General features: G+C 42.7%; 1 protein-coding gene across 5 annotated transcripts in view; it reads right to left on the minus strand.

Moving 5' to 3' along the window:
• LOC106569993 (uncharacterized) overlaps positions 1-17,072 on the minus strand; it is a 34,834-nt gene that overhangs the window by 9,367 nt on the left and 8,395 nt on the right. For 2 of the 5 annotated variants that reach the window (XM_082956305.1, XM_082956304.1), the window contains exons 2-12: positions 15,409-15,830; positions 13,358-15,023; positions 12,853-13,131; positions 11,716-12,741; positions 11,019-11,624; positions 10,308-10,911; positions 9,923-10,180; positions 9,039-9,335; positions 8,578-8,850; positions 8,395-8,478; positions 23-167 (exon numbers count right to left, since the gene is read on the minus strand). In XM_082956305.1, coding sequence (XP_082812431.1) covers positions 23-167; positions 8,395-8,478; positions 8,578-8,850; positions 9,039-9,335; positions 9,923-9,966 — 843 coding nt within the window. In that variant the 5' untranslated portion in view covers positions 9,967-10,180; positions 10,308-10,911; positions 11,019-11,624; ... (2 more) ...; positions 13,358-15,023; positions 15,409-15,830. Of the gene's footprint in view, positions 1-22; positions 168-8,394; positions 8,479-8,577; positions 8,851-9,038; positions 9,336-9,922; positions 10,181-10,307; positions 10,912-11,018; positions 11,625-11,715; positions 12,742-12,852; positions 13,132-13,357; positions 15,024-15,408; positions 15,831-17,072 lie in introns of those variants that run through there. The other 3 variants (XR_014378895.1, XR_014378894.1, XM_082956309.1) reach the window with 2 other exon arrangements.

The following is a 17,072-nucleotide window of genomic DNA, read 5'->3' on the forward strand; positions in this document are numbered from 1 at the left end:
ATAACTCTACTGTTGAAAATACTTTTGAGGTGTCATTTGTCACAGAGGTAGATCCCAGGGAAGTAACGCGCTGATCGTGCCACCCAGGCTCCACATGAGCTGGCCACAGTTTGTAGCGGTTGTCTGACAATAAGATGTCAAACTCAGTGATCATGTTCTTGGAGAGCCTGTGGAGAGGAATGATTCTACATTGTGACAGTTGTGGAGGCAGGCAGAGCCATAGATTTAGAGAATTCAACCAACTTTTAGAATGGATGCAATGTTAGCGCCTTTATTGTCAAACTTTTGATGATGTTACAATATGAGAGCGTCTCTGACCATTCCCTATGAAATGACCTGCTGCAAACAGAGAAAAACAGAGTTGCAAATATCTTTTTTTATTCGCTCGCATTTGTGAATGTGTATCCATTCTGAATTGGCTCTAAATCACTTTATTACTGTTTTTAACAACATTTCAGATAAGCATGCCCGTTTAAAAAAACAGAGAGTTCAAAATAGATCGAACCTTTGGTTCACACCTGAATTCATACGCAATAGAGATGCTATTATTATATTAATACTCTAGCTGACTGTACATGTACTGGAAATCCATATAAATTCTAGAAAACTGTGAAATCATTGAAGGGTGGTACTTCTACTCTTCCCTTACAAATGAATGTAGTCTGGCCCTATTACTGATAACTGATAGCATTAATGAATTTGAATCAACATTTTAATTTCTGCAGGCTCTCTTTGACAGAATTCAAAAACCTACTCAGTATGACCATGTACTGGATGTTGATGGGGGAATTTTACTAAATCATTTTGAAAATGTCGGTCAGGGTTTTTCCTTTCAGCAATTCAGACAATAAAGTCCTTGATGTGTTGTTGGCATTCGACATTAAATACATCTACAGGGGCCAACCATTTGGCTAAAGGGTCTGCTCAAGTGTGCAGCGTCCCTCATTGTGGGCTCAATAACCCACATCTTTAATTTAAGATTTATCAGGAAATATTCCTAAAGTGTGGAAATCAACTTATGTGCTAAGGGCTTGTTGTGATCTTGACAACTATCATCCCATATCAAGGTTGCAACTTCGTTCTTTTTATCTGTGAACTGTATTTTGAATGTACATCAATCAGGGTTTAGACCAGGGCACAGCACTATTACTGTAACCACATCAGTTGTAAATTATATTGTCAATGCTTTGGATGGTAAAATGAATTGTGCTGTCCTACTTACAGGTTTGTCAAAAGTGTTTGATACAGTTGATCATTCTATCTTATTGAGTAAGTTGTCTGTGTTACACCTTGGCACTGATGCCTGTTTGTGATTTCACAATTATCTTAGTGACAGCCCCCTCGCTATTATGATAGACTGGGTTAAATCCGAATTTCTTGAAGTGCTTACAGGGGTACCGCAGGGTTTGATTTTGGGACCATTGTTGTTCACAGCCAGAGTCACCCGCCAGCCGGGCGCAGCCAGCGTCGCCGGGCGCAGCCAGAGTCGCCCGCCAGCCGGGCGCAGCCAGAGTCGCCGGGCGCAGCCAGAGTCGCCCGCCAGCCGGGCGCAGCCAGAGTCGCCCGCCAGCCGGGCGCAGCCAGAGTCGCCCACCAGCCGGGCGCAGCCAGAGTCGCCGGGCGCAGCCAGAGTCGCCGGGCGCAGCCAGAGTCGCCGGGCGCAGCCAGAGTCGCCGGGCGCAGCCAGAGTCGCCGGGCGCAGCCAGAGTCGCCCGCCAGCCAGAGTCGCCCGCCAGCCAGAGTCGCCGGGCGCAGCCAGAGTCGCCCGCCAGCCGGGCGCAGCCAGAGTCGCCCGCCAGCCGGGCGCAGCCAGAGTCGCCCGCCAGCAGGGCGCAGCCAGAGTCGCCGGGCGCAGCCAGAGTCGCCCGCCAGCCGGGCGCAGCCAGAGTCGCCGGGCGCAGCCAGAGTCGCCGGGCGCAGCCAGAGTCGCCCGCCAGCCGGGCGCAGCCAGAGTCGCCGGGCGCAGCCAGAGTCGCCGGGCGCAGCCAGAGTCGCCCGCCAGCCGGAGCCAGAGTCGCCGGGCGCAGCCAGAGTCGCCGGGCGCAGCCAGAGTCGCCGGGCGCAGCCAGAGTCGCCGGGCGCAGCCAGAGTCGCCCGCCAGCCAGAGTCGCCGGGCGCAGCCAGAGTCGCCCGCCAGCCGGGCGCAGCCAGAGTCGCCCGCCAGCCGGGCGCAGCCAGAGTCGCCCGCCAGCAGGGCGCAGCCAGAGTCGCCGGGCGCAGCCAGAGTCGCCCGCCAGCCGGGCGCAGCCAGAGTCGCCGGGCGCAGCCAGAGTCGCCCGCCAGCCGGGCGCAGCCAGAGTCGCCGGGCGCAGCCAGAGTCGCCCGCCAGCCGGGCGCAGCCAGAGTCGCCGGGCGCAGCCAGAGTCGCCGGGCGCAGCCAGAGTCGCCCGCCAGCCGGGCGCAGCCAGAGTCGCCGGGCGCAGCCAGAGTCGCCCGCCAGCCGGGCGCAGCCAGAGTCGCCGGGCGCAGCCAGAGTCGCCCGCCAGCCGGGCGCAGCCAGAGTCGCCCGCCAGCCGGGCGCAGCCAGGGGCGCCACCTAAGTGGGCTAAGCCGAGGGTGGAGCGGGGTTCACGGCCCGCACCAGAGCCGCCGCCGTAGGAAGGCCCACCCGGACCCTCCCCTTTAGTGTCAGGTTTTGCGACCGGAGTCCGCACCTTTGGGGGGGGTACTGTAACGCTCTGGCCATAGAGGGGTTTTTGGTTCTCTATTTTGGTTAGGCCAGGGTGTTACATGGGTGGGCGTTCTATGTTTATTTTTCTATGTTGGTTTGTTTCTTTGGTTTGGCCGTGTGGCTCTCAATCAGGAACAGCTGTAGATCGTTGTTGCTGATTGGGAGACATGCATAGGCAGCCTGTTTTTCCTTTGGGGTTTGTGGGTAGATATTTTCTGTTTAGTGTTTTGCACCTGACAGAACTGTTTGGCTGTCGGTTTCTTGCTTTTGTGTTTAAAGTGTTCAATCTTTTAATAAATTAATGATGAGCACTAACCACGCTGCGTCTTGGTCCACTCTCTCCAAAGACAGCCGTTACACCTCTACGCAGATGAGTTATTTATCCCTGTGCCTCTTCAGTGCAGCAGGCCATTCGTGACATTCAGCATGATTGACTCATTCCAAAAATCACTTACTGATCTGAAATTTGTGTTGAATGCAAATTAAACCAAGTTTATGCTGTTCTCTAGGTCTCCTAATGTTGACCGTAAGGACTTGCATATTTGCACTCCAAATGGAGCAAGTTTCTCACTATAAGTACTTGGGTATCTGGATTGATGACAAGTTGTCTATTGAAACACATTGAAAACTTAACAAAGGAGCAGAGATCGATGATTTTTTTTTTTTATATATATATAGAAATAAATCCTGCTTCAATTCTGAAAATAGAAGGAAGATTCAAAAAGAAAGGAGGACCAAGGCACTCTTCATATAATTGATTAAAATGCCTTTATTAGTATGGCATGTTCAATAGAAACAATGTTTTTAAAAAACCGACGCGTTTCGGCTGCATGGCCTTCATCAGGGTGTACAAAGAAATAATACAATGTTCTCTGTTTAACAGCTTTTCCAATTAACCCTAATTAGAAGGGGGAGTGGTTAAAATTGATTGGACACACCTAGTAAGCAATAGTATACACACTTTAAAGTGAAATGCTGCAGCTATGTTATCATAAAAATGTAACTCCAAACTAGAAGTATCAGAACACTTAGAAAGGTAAATGGGAAAATGACTTCATTTTGGATCCTTCTAATAACCATTTCTTTGACCGGATTATATGGTGGGGACGCTATATTGATGTTTGCCTTTTTTGGTCCGGCTCAGAAGATGAACTTATTTCCTTCCACCAATACCTTAACAGCATTAACCCTAACATCAAACTAACTATGGAGTATAGCAAGGATAACATTCATTTTTTGGACCTCGACATCAGTAAAAATGACAAAGGTTGTTTGCACACATCAATCTTTAGGAAGCCTACAGATGGGAATACCATTCTGAGGGCAGACAGCTTTCACCCCAAAAGGCTAAAAGAGAATATTCCATATGGCCAATTCCAAAGAGTCCGCAGAATTTGCGATCAGGAAACAGACTATAGTGTCAAATCTGCTGAATTGGAGAATTGCTTCTTGAATCGGGGCTACAGCGTCCAGGTCCTGAAAGATGCAGGTATAAGGGCTGGATTACTTGACAGAGAGAACTTGTTGCGAAGGGGAGTGCCTCGTGATGCATCAGAGAGAGTGTATTTTGTTACAAAATACAGCACTGAAGCAGAGAACATTAAAAGAATCATTAAAAATAATTGGGGAATCATCCAAAGTGATACGCTACTACGCCAAGTCTTTCCTGAGCCACCAGTCATAAGCTTTAAGAGATGTCCTACCCTAAAGGACAAATTAGTCCACAGTTATCTTCCGGGTGACTCTCAAAAAACTTGGCTTGGCCACAAACCCAAGGGCTCTTTTAAATGTAACCAGTGCAACCATTGCAGAAATATTGCACAGAAAAAGTATTTTGTTGATACAGCTTCCAAAATGGAGTATTATGTCAAGCATTTCATTAACTGCAAAACCACTCATGTCATCTATAGATTGGAATGTGCACAGTGCAAGGTGTTCTACATTGGACGGACAAAGAGACGCCTTCAAGATCGCCTAGCGGAACACAAGTACGCCATACGGGTAGGCAATGAAGACTACCCCATGGCAAGGCACTACAAGTCCTTACACCATGGCAACCCTGCCTCCCTACAAGCTATGGGTATTGATCATATTCCGGCCTCTATTAGAAAGGGGACCGTCTTAAACAGTTAAACCAAAGGGAAAGTTTTTGGATTTACAAACTACAGGCCACTAAATACCCGGGTTTAAATGAAGATATGGATTTCTCACCCTTCCTGTAGGGTTGTGATGGGTACATTTGCTGTCATCTAGTGGATATTTTGCTCAATTGCCCTCAGCTACGTTTAGACTTGTTGTTCATGTTTTGCTGTGTTCTAGTGTACTATGGAATGTATTGCTTTCTTATTCTTGACACTTCGCCCAGACATATTTAAGGTTAGAACTACCTTTCTAAGTGTTTTGATACTTCTAGTTTGGAGTTACATTTTTATGATAACATAGCTGCAGCATTTCACTTTAAAGTGTGTATACTATTGCTTACTAGGTGTGTCCAATCAATTTTAACCACTCCCCCTTCTAATTCTGGCCTTCGCTTCATAATCGTCGCCAAACACATTGGCTCCAGGTCATCTACAAGACTCTGCTAGGTAAAGTCCCCCCTTATCTCCGCTCACTGGTCACCATAGCAGCACCCACCTGTAGCACGCGCTCCAGCAGGTATATCTCTCTGGTCACCCCTAAAGCCAACTCCTCCTTTGGTCGTCTCTCCTTCCAGTTCTCTGCTGCCAATGACTGGAACGAACTACAAAAATCTCTGAAACTGGAAACACTTATCTCCCTCACTAGCTTTAAGCACCAGCTGTCAGAGCAGCTCACAGATCACTGCACCTGTACATAGCCCATCTATAATTTAGCACAAACTACTACCTCTTCCCCTACTGTATTTATTTATTTTATTTATTTTGCTCCTTTGCACCATATTATTTATATTTTATCTTTGAACTTTCTTCAAACTACAAATCTACCATTCCAGTGTTTTTCTTGCTATACTTTATTTACTTTGCCACCATGGCATTTTTTTGCCTTTACCTCCCTTATCTCACATCATTTGCTCACAATGTATATAATCTTATTTTCTTTTCTATTTTTAATATGACATTTTTTATTTTATTTTTTATTTTTCCTAATGACTAATTTTGAATTTTTTTTTTTTTTCTTCGTTTTTTTCTTGTTTATTTTCAATATTTTTTCTTTTATTTTTTTTTCTTCTACTGCATCATTGATTGTATGTTGTTTTACTCCATGTGTAACTCTGTGTTTTTGTATGTTGTCGAACTGCTTTGCTTTATCTTGGCCAGGTCGCAATTGTAAATGAGAACTTGTTCTCAACTTGCCTACCTGGTTAAATAAAGGTGAAATAAAATAAAATAAAATAAAAATAATTAGGGTTAATTGGAAAAGCTGTTAAACAGAGAACATTGTATTATTTCTTTGTACACCCTGATGAAGGCCATGCAGCCGAAACGCGTCGGTTTTTTAAAAACATTGTTTCTATTGAACATGCCATACTAATAAAGGCATTTTAATCAATTATATGAAGAGTGCCTTGGTCCTCCTTTCTTTTTGAAGACCAACTCAACCCTTTTACCAAAGAGCACCTTCTGTCTACCAACATTTACTATTGTGTACCTTAGTAGCGCTTCCCTTCCTCCTCTTTCTTTCACCATAGAAGGAATAGACTATGGTGACATTTATATGCACGCGCCAGCCTGTTTTGAAACCATTGGACTCAGTATTCCATTCAGCAATACGTTTTATCACTGGGGATGGTTTTAGGACTAGTCATTGTATTCTTTACAAACATGTGGGATGGACCTCTGTCTGTAAGAAGAGAGCTGCACTCTTATTTACTTACATAGCAGTCTTGCAGAAACTTCCTCTGTACATTACTTCATTGAGACATACAAATTAGCAAACCCGGTCTCAGGGATGGATAACTCTGGAAATCCTTTGGTCTCCACAGAATTGGGAAAATCTGCTTTTAGTTTTTTTGCCCCTTATGTGTGGAACAATACACAGAATTCCTTGCAATTAGATATTACGGTGCTTTTCAGGCCTTTTAAATTATTGATTGGAGACTTATGTTACAGAATATGATTGCTTTTCTTAAATATATGTTTAATTTTGTGTATGTATTTTATTATAGTGTGTTTTATTTGTAATGTATATGTAGGGCTGTTGTGTTTTATTATAGTGTTTTATAGTGTGTTTTATTTGTAATGTATATGTAGGGCTGTTGTGTTTTATTAAAGTGTATTATAGTGTGTTTTATTTGTAATGTATATGTAGGGCTGTTGTGTTTTATTTGTAATGTATATGTAGGGCTGTTGTGTTTTATTAAAGTGTATTATAGTGTGTTTTATTTGTAATGTATATGTAGGGCTGTTGTGTTTTATTATAGTGTTTTATAGTGTGTTTTATTTGTAATGTATATGTAGGGCTGTTGTGTTTTATTATAGTGTGTTTTATTTGTAATGTATATGTAGGGCTGTTGTGTTTTATTATAGTGTGTTTTATTTGTAATGTATATGTAGGGCTGTTGTGTTTTATTATAGTGTGTTTTATTTGTAATGTATATGTAGGGCTGTTGTGTTTTATTATAGTGTGTTTTATTTGTAATGTATATGTAGGGCTGTTGTGTTTTATTATAGTGTGTTTTATTTGTAATGTATATGTAGGGCTGTTGTGTTTTATTATAGTGTGTTTTATTTGTAATGTATATGTAGGGCTGTTGTGTTTTATTATAGTGTGTTTTATTTGTAATGTATATGTAGGGCTGTTGTGTTTTATTATAGTGTTTTATAGTGTGTTTTATTTGTAATGTATATGTAGGGCTGTTGTGTTTTATTATAGTGTGTTTTATTTGTAATGTATATGTAGGGCTGTTGTGTTTTATTATAGTGTGTTTTATTTGTAATGTATATGTAGGGCTGTTGTGTTTTATTATAGTGTGTTTTATTTGTAATGTATATGTAGTGCTGTTGTGTTTTATTATAGTGTGTTTTATTTGTAATGTATATGTAGGGCTGTTGTGTTTTATCATAGTGTGTTTTATTTGTAATGTATATGTAGGGCTGTTGTGTTTTATTATAGTGTTTTATAGTGTGTTTTATTTGTAATGTATATGTAGGGCTGTTGTGTTTTATTATAGTGTGTTTTATTTGTAATGTATATGTAGGGCTGTTGTGTTTTATTATAGTGTGTTTTATTTGTAATGTATATGTAGGGCTGTTGTGTTTTATTTATGTATAGGGTTTTATTTGTAAACGTATACAGGACTCTTGTAAAATAGTTCTCAATGTGACTCCCTATTTACATAAAGGTTAATAAATAAATAAGTCTACTATGTTGTAGTGTCAACAAATTGCATATTTCCTTTCTCTGGACATTTTCAGAGGTTTCAAAAGCTATCCAAAACAAACAACCCAACCTGAAAGTGTAAATGATCATTTAGCATCAGCTATGGAGGAGTGTCGGGCTACTCTGGGAATGTTCTGACAGAAACATCAACAACCAACAAACAAAATAAATCCACCTGGGTACTGAACCGTTGTCTATGACTATGCCTTCCTCCCGAGCCATTCGGAGAGTTTGGTTGTTGTGGTTTCTATGCTACCTAGGTATAATGCTAAGTTAGCTAGCTAGCTATCCAACTTTTTTTATAGTTAACTATCTAGCTAACGCTGCTATGTTAGAACAACAAGCAAGAATGTTTTACTCACCATACAGTTTCTGTAAAGCTATTGCCGATCATGTATAGGTTAAGTTTCACAGCACCTTTGTCGGTGATTTCATTATTGCAAAGACTGAAAGAGAGAACATGGTGTAGTTTTACTGTCTTAAAAGGGCAATCTGGAATAGTTATTGCTGTTCAATGGACATTCCACTTGATATATTGTCCTTACTTCAGGACTTGAACTTTGTGCAGATGTGGGAGCAGCACGTCCAGGTGTGTGTCAGTGAGGTGGCAGTCACTGAGGTCCAGCTCGGAAAGCCCTTCCGAGTGTTCTAGGACCAAGGCAAGTGTTGAACAGGCCCTCGAGTCTAAAGGGCTCTGACTGAGGTCCACCTTCTTTTCCAGGGCTCTGGAGAGTAATGAAGCAAGCCTCACTGACCTGTCGCAATCTTCCACAAATATCAAGTGCAGGAGTTGCAGCAGAAGAGGTTTTCCAAAGCTACTGTGCAACAAAGTCAAACAATGTCATTAGCCTACTGAACGTTCAAATGTAAAGCACTCACAAGATCACAGAATGGTTGTGTGCGGTTGCCATTTACTGCAGGACTAAACGTTGGATTCAGGAGAGGACATTATAAGTAGTCAGACAAATGTTAAAACAAGGAATCTTTCTTAAGACAGGCATCTCACCTCATATGAATCCTGTGCAAAACATGAAACAGCTCCTCTAGTCCTGCATCCTCAACATGGCAGTCGTGTAGGATCAGCTCTGTGTCACCATCAGCTTCCTGGATGGCCGCGGCGATGACCTTACAGTCTCCAGAACTGAGGCTCAAAACAGTCTCTTTCTCCTGCCCAAACAGGTCCATGGCAGAGGAGCAGGAGAGGTCCAGTTTGTGATGCAGCAGTGTCAGGAGTGCAGGTGCCACTCCTCTCCACAATCCTGCACAGGTATGGAGCAGCTCCAGCAATAGTTTCCTGTCGACCCTGCAAGGTAAGCAGAAATTGGTGGATAAGTACTTTGGAACAGTATTCTATTACAGCTTGGTCTCTCCGACTACACAAAGGATAATACACATTTTTGGTGGGGGTTACAGCCAATACCTATGATATGTTGCAAATGGTCTGGTTACTTCAGACAGAAACGAAAATTGCATGTTCGAATTGTGTTGGGGACAACTTTAGCATCTAAGCTAATTAGGAACTTAGCTAACCACAACCATAGCGTTTTGCAACTACTTAGCATGTTAGCTAACCCTAACCATGTTAACCAAGCCTGATAGTGTTGTTAAGCTAACCTGCTAGCTAAAATTAGCATCAACTGCTAATGCAACAAGACGTATGATACTGTATGACCGCCAAGACGTATGAAACTGTACGACCGCTATTCCAACGTCACAGGACCATTTGTAACATATCATACGAATTAAAGGAACACAAAAAAACATAATATCATGCAAATGGGTGTGCGACCAGGTTGTCTGTTCACGTCACTCATACCCAAAAACACAAACTTCAATCAAGTAAAAGTCACATTCAAGGTAAGGGATGCTGATAGACAATTGGACAGTGACCTGAGCTCAGAGACTCTGTGTAGAAGAGTCAGAATGCTCTCCATTTCCTCCTTTGGAATGATGGTCAACAACAAGTTGAGTTTGACACCGTCACTGTAGTGCAGGGCAAAACGAAGCGCTTCACAGTCATCATGTTTCAAAACCAGGTTGTTCAGGTCGATCCAGTCATCTGATGACTTCACTAAACTGTTCACCAAGTGACCAGCACGTTGCTCATGTATTTCTCTCAGAGCTGTCCTCTCAAACTGGGGGCTTGTCCTGCAGACACAAAGGAATACGGTACCAAGTGATAGAATTACTATAACAGGAAAACAACATTTTCATTGTTGGAATCATGTAACATATTGATTTCTAGTTCATATCAAATATCTTGTGTCACCCAGACCTTTGAAAGTGAACATTCTTCAGCAAAGGGAGGAGATAAGGTATGTATTGGTCTCTGATTCTGCTCCTCCTGAGATTGATGGTGATGGGTTGTGTGGTGGTCTTCAGCAGGTAGTGAAGCACATCCCAGTCCAGTGTACAGTTAGACAGATCACGACCCAACTTTTCCAGAAAGCATTGGGTCAGTTCCTCATCCTGAGCCTCATACACCACAACAGCCAGCTGCTGCAGAGTCTCCTTACTCAATCTGTCATGGAAACATACACAAACCCATCTTTCAAAACAATAGCACGCCTCACAAAACAAAAGTCCATCTTTTTTTCAAGCGTGAAGAAGATCTAGAAACTTGCCTGATAGTGAGTGGACCGTGATGACACAACAAGGTAGTGAGAAGGAAACCCTGGATTGGACAGTCTATCAGATTTAAGACCCTTACAGTCCAAACTCTAAGGAGTAAAGCTAAACCACTGAGCACTCTACACTGCACCCCTTCTTTTGGAATTGACCTAGACAAGACAAGAGTCAGCTCCTCAACGACCATTGGTCTTCGGCATGTCGTTGACTTTGCCAATCTGGCCAGCTTTGCTGTTGACATTTCGTTAACCCTGGAAGTCAATACAAATAAGAGGACTTATTCTGCAAATCATGATCAAAATGATTTTTTTTACTCCCACCATTCTACATTGTTAAAATACCACTATCAAAATCATACTTAAGTTTGTGACACTCTTTCACTTGCTTGAAGAGTAATGCAGCTCCTTGGAATGAGATACTATCTGGGGTGAGACTGACGTTGAGTTTTTCGCCAGGGGCAGATTGGCCTAGGACTGCACCTACTGCCTTGCAGGTTACAGTGGGCAACCACCCTGACAATGTGATGGTGTAGTCTAGGGCCTGCAGGAGTGAGGAGGCTAGCTGTGCATCCCATTCTGAGCCGACGGGAAGTGCACCCCACAGAGCCAGCTGGAACTGGTCATCACAACTTAGAGAGCCCTTTCTCTCCGAGAAGTCCATGGACCAGACTGCAGGGGCTGACCGATAAACAGGCAGTAATGCTTGACAAACTGTTCTGCCTGTTTGAGTCTCGTATTCTTTCACATGTGAGAACAGATCTAACAGAAACAAGCACCTTTCTGGAGAGTCGTCTGAATGAGCAAACCCAAGAACTGACAACAGTTCCTCAACAGAGCTCTGTCCTGTCTCAGTGTTGTCCAGATCTCCATGATCAAGCAGGTGCAAAAGGAAGAATCTCTTTAGTTGCTCAGAAGTCAGTGTAGGCATCTTCACCTCTGTATCACTCTCATCTTGAGGAATAATCCTGCCAGAAAACAATGTGTTAGGCCATGAAAGGGTGGAACAACTATTCTCACCTACTGTATGTGTTTGAAAGGGACTGACCATTAACCAACCTCAGTTGTGAAATATACGGTAGGCACCAAAGAAAACTCCTTATTTTGCTTTTATCAGTTTCTAGCCAGCCCTTCAGTCTAACTGGTTTCTTCTCTGTTTGGAGTTTCAGCACCTCAAGTAGGATGGAGGCCTTGTCTGTACCGAGGTCGAGGACCCAGGCTGCAGGTTGAGCTGACTGAAAGACTGTCAACAATGATGGGAGAATTTGGTCCTCCAATTCAAGTTCAAACGACTTTGCAGAGGAGTACAAATCTAGCAGAAAATCACTCTGTTCGTCTTTGTTACCACTCGCAAAAGGGAAGTTTGAGTAGCTGCATACCGTCGACAGCATCCTCAGTGTCTCCTCTCCTGTCTCAAGCTGACACTGCTTTGCAAAACAGAAGAGTTTCAAAAGGCCTTCAATGGTTCCTTTAGTGTCATCATACTGGATCAGAATGCAGTCATTGAACCTGTTCATAGAAATCACTTTTTTTAATGACCACACTCCATTAGGACCTTTATGCTAAAGCTATAGACAATGAAAAGTGTTAGCCTGAAAATCGCATAAACAAAATGGGTTTCAATCAGAAAAAAAACGAAACATAACTTGCCTTAGCTGTGAAATATAAGGCAAACAATGAATGAGGCTCATGTCACACTCATCATTTGACCACCACAGCTCCACTGGTTTCTTCACGTTTTGGAGTTTCATCACCTCAAGGAGGACAGAGGCCTTCGTATCAGCAAAGTGTATGTACCAGACTGCAGGAAATGACTTGAAAACTGGCTGCAATGTTGGTAGAACTGCTACACCTTCGTCATTCTCATATTTCCCTATATGTTGGTACAAACTCAAAATGAATGAGCTCTGTTCCTCTAAAGAATATGTGCTAGCCAGACAAAGCACTGCTTGCAGGTCCTCTACAGATTTCAGTCCTGTCTCCATCTGGTACAGAGCCCCGTGCAGCAAGATATCCTGCTGGAATGACCTCACCTCCATTTTCCATGCCACAAACGATCGTCTCAGATCAACAGGTTCAACAAACCTAAAATAATGATTTTATACAATGGTTATACAGTTATCATAATGATGTTTGAGCTCAGCTACATAATAAACAATCTACATAATGACCCTCCAGTACATTTAATGTACCCACCTGATAGCCTCAACGCTTGGCAAACAGTCAAATATGCTCTTTCCCAAGGAATCAGCTGCATGCAGTGAGTTGTCAACCAAATGTATACAGAGTTTGACCTTCTCTGGTCTCTTGTGCTTCAGGACCTCTCCCACTCTCTCCCACACCTTTTGGTCCTGTTGCTCCTTGACTCTTAAGTGAATTTCATATTCACACAGTCTTAGCAAGCCTTCAGAGTCACTCGGGTTCCCTGAGTGAAGAGCAGCTTTCCACACCTGACATTGTGTAGTGGGATCCAATCTATTAACACAAGTTATGTTACTGTAATTATCTAAAGGCAAGATGATAGTGTTCAAACCATGTTATGTACCATGTCAATGTGATACCTTCAGAATCTTTTAGTTTAAGTATTGATACAATATCTTACCAATTAGTATGAATATACTGTCTAAACTCTTCCAGACAGAGCTGGGAGCACTTCCAAAGCTACAAGCATAGTGGAAAGGATCACTGATAGCAGACTTACCTGAGACATTGAAGATTTTTCAAAGAGCCCAGAATCAGCCTCAATCCCGGATCAGAGAAAGTGCAGTCATTCAGGTACAGACGGACATTCCTGTTTGTGGACTGGTTGATCACATATGACACGGCACAGCACTGTTGAGGATCGAGATATTGTCCACTGAGATCAAGCTCATACTCCACTTTTTGTAGAAGGAGTGAGCAGGTTTCGGGTGACTGGTGCTCATACAAGCACTGGCAAACGAAGATGAGATCAGCATCCAACTCGGTATGGGACTCGTCATGTCCCTGTAGTATTGCAGGTCCGAGGAAGGTGTCTATGACTTTCTCAAGGTATATGTCAGATATTTCCCTTATCTGGTCCTCTGGCACTACACAGTTAATCAATTCAGCAATGTCACTGGACAAGAGTCCACAGAGGAAGGACACAATGTACTTCAAGTACTTTCCTTCTTCTGTCTGGCACTGTTGAAGGACGGAGGGGATGTTTACAGGTGTCATCAACAGGAAAAGAGCAGCCCAAAACTCCTGCATCGTGTTGTGGAGAAAAGCAAACGAATGGCCAGTTGACAATTCCTTTGCTGCACTGGATGTCAAGAACGCATGTTGAACACTGTTGTCCTTCCAATCCATTTCTGTCAAGTTTACAGTTTTCGCAAGTAATGCTTGGAAAGAGTTTATAGCTAGAAGCTTGATGTTCTCCATATTGTCATGAATGTACTTATCCAGATACTCAACATTTTGGTCACCATGTCTTTTCATGCAATGACGAAAGATCCGCACATACATTTCTGTTATGGTGCATGGGTGGTTTTTAGCCTCACAGGGACTAAATGAAATACAAGCAGTCACTATGAAAGCGTACATTGGGACATGGCATAGACTGAATAGTGCGTAGTTGCTCGCAACACTACAAACATAGTCATCCTCAGTGCCTAACATCCACTTTAAGTAAGCATGGATGGACTCGTTGTTGAATCCTTGGACCTCCACTCTGTAAGACGGCCAGTCAGATAAAAACTCGCAGTCTTCTGCCTCTGGTCTGCACGTGGTCAGAATCTTGGCATCACACAGAAGTTCTTTTGCCAAAATGTTATTTAGCACGGGGTTGCCAATCACATCCATGACCCCATCAAACACGAAGATAACATTTTCTGAATTATTTTGAATATCACACAGCACCACATCCTCTGTGCCTTCCTCTGGCTTAAGGTATCTTTCAAACAGCAGAGACCTCAAGGATGAGGGCTGTGAAGAGTGAGACATTGATCTCATCGAAGGCTCATCAAAGTAGAACATATAACTCTCTTGATGATTCTCATTCTCTGCCCAGATATTCAAAACTTGCTGGACAACGGTTGTCTTTCCAATGCCAGGTTTACCAACAAGTAGAATCTTTTTCTCACTGCTTTCCAGTAAGTGACCAGGGGACAGTTTTCCCTTGTCTCTTGGAATGTAAGTCTTAAGTTTCTTAGAGCGTGCTTTTTTGTACTTGCTTTTAGTTTTGGACAGCTCACTCGAGTCGGTGTCCAAAACGACAGGAATGTAAGTAAAGGGTTTGCATTTTGCCTTGTCTTTGAGGAAATGCATGTGCTGGTCCCATTTTGCATGAAGAAACTCAACGGCTTTCGTTCGCAGCTGCCTTTTGTACCTCTCACAAGGCCCTGATTCTGGAGAGAAAACAGACAAGAACAATGAGAAAACACTAACATTTCCTTACATTTTCCTAATGACTACTTCAAGCTTGTGACGCTACAAACTTGTTGGATGCATTTGCAGTTTGTTTTGGTTGTGTTTCAGATTATTTGAATGAAATGAATGGTAAATTATGTATTGTGTCATTTTGTAATCACTTATTGTAAATAAGAATATAATGTTTCTAAACACTTCTACATGAATGTGGATGCTACCATGACTACAGATAATCCTGAATGAATCGTGAATAATGATGTGAGAAAGTTACAGCGGGTCAAAGATCATACTCCAAGACATGCTAACCTACCCTGTAATCTCAACTCTATTGTCGTATACTAGCAGCTGGATCACATTACGTACCAGAGACGAGGCCACTCTGTAAATCTGGGTCATCTGTAAACGAAAAGCAGCTGATCCATTGATGTAAATCTGGGTGGCGAGGTTGATTCTGGGTAGGGTTTGTTCTTGGTAAGGTTTGGTTCCTTGTGTTGTACAATATTTTTAACAGTTCATAACTGGCATATTCCCCTTTCTTGATAATCATGTCCAGCATCTTTCTGGATTTGACAGACCTCTTTTTATGGGATTTAATTTCTCTAACTTGTTTTTCGCTGAGGATGTTATTCTTTCGCAACTCATCAACGACCAAGGAGGGTTTCTGGAGGTGACCCTCAAGAAGGGCTCTGCCATTTTGGACATACTCAAAAGCAGACTGCTGTGTGCTTGCCATGTTGTGGGTTCCCTTACAGTTTTACAGCTGTAAACTTTGTCTGCCTTTGTACCTGTAAAATACAGTGTAAGACATAATATTATGTAGCTACATCAAATCATTTTTCCCTGTCTATCTACAATGCCTATGTTTTTGCAGTCCATGTGAAGCTGATATGAAAAAGGAATTAACATGTCGAATTTTGAAATTACAGGAAATTACAATATGAGCAGCAAGGAACCTGGGGGTGTAAACTGTTTGGATTTGGATACTAGAGGTGCTCCTGAGCAAAATGAAGCCCAAGTTCAACACAATGTAAAGAAAATTGTGTATGGTGCAATATGTACACAGAGTGTACCAAACATTAAGAACACCTACTCTTCCATGACATTGTGTGAAACCTATGAACCCGTATATATGTCACCTGTTAAATCCACGACAATCAGTGTAGATGAAGGGGAGACAAGTTAAAGAAAGATTTTTAACCCTTGAGAGAATTGAGACATTGTATGTATGCCATTTAGAAGGTGAATGAGCAAGAGGGTAATGGCAGTAGGTGCCAGGTGCACTGGTATGTGTCAAGAACTGCAACGCTGCTGGGATTTTCACGTTCAACAGTTTCCCGTCTGTATCAAGAATGATCCACCAACCAAAGGACATCCAGCCAACTTGACGACTGTGGGAAGCATCCTTGTGGAATGCTTTCGACGAATTGAAGCTGTTCTGAGGGAAAAAGGGGGTGCAACTCAATATTAGGAAGGTGTTCCTAATGTTTTGTACACTCAGTGTATTTCATGATGTGTAGCCTAACGTGTGTGCAATGAAGTGCCACATCTTGATTTAGTGCATTATTATTAGGGTAAGCATTATAATAAGCCACCTCAATATTTGCAGCCATAGGTGATATCATATTTCTAGGAGCTGATCCGTCATCAGTATTGTGGAATAACTATAATGTTATGGTAAGATTTGAATGGAGAAAGCTCATCCGAGAGCAGCGTTTCCTTTCATTTGATCCTATCAGCATGGACACATGCCTCAGCGATGCACTTAGCGAACCTTCTCTCTGTGTGGTGTTTTGGGAAACATATCTTACATCTTCGGCCAGTATAGGAAAGATGTATAATTAATTATTTATTATTCTATTATTTAACCCTCTTATGCCTCACTCCCCCCTATCTGAGATATCTGCTGCAGCCCTCATCCTCCACATACAAACACCCATTCTGCCAGTCACATTCTGTTAAAAGGTCTCCAAAGCGCACACATCCCTGGGTCGCTCGTCTTTTCAGTTCGCTGCAGCTAGCGACTGGAA

The sequence above is a fragment of the Salmo salar genome, chromosome 01 (genome assembly GCF_965601325.2).
Source record: "Salmo salar chromosome 01, fSalSal1, whole genome shotgun sequence".
NCBI classification, from domain to species: Eukaryota; Metazoa; Chordata; class Actinopteri; order Salmoniformes; family Salmonidae; genus Salmo; species Salmo salar.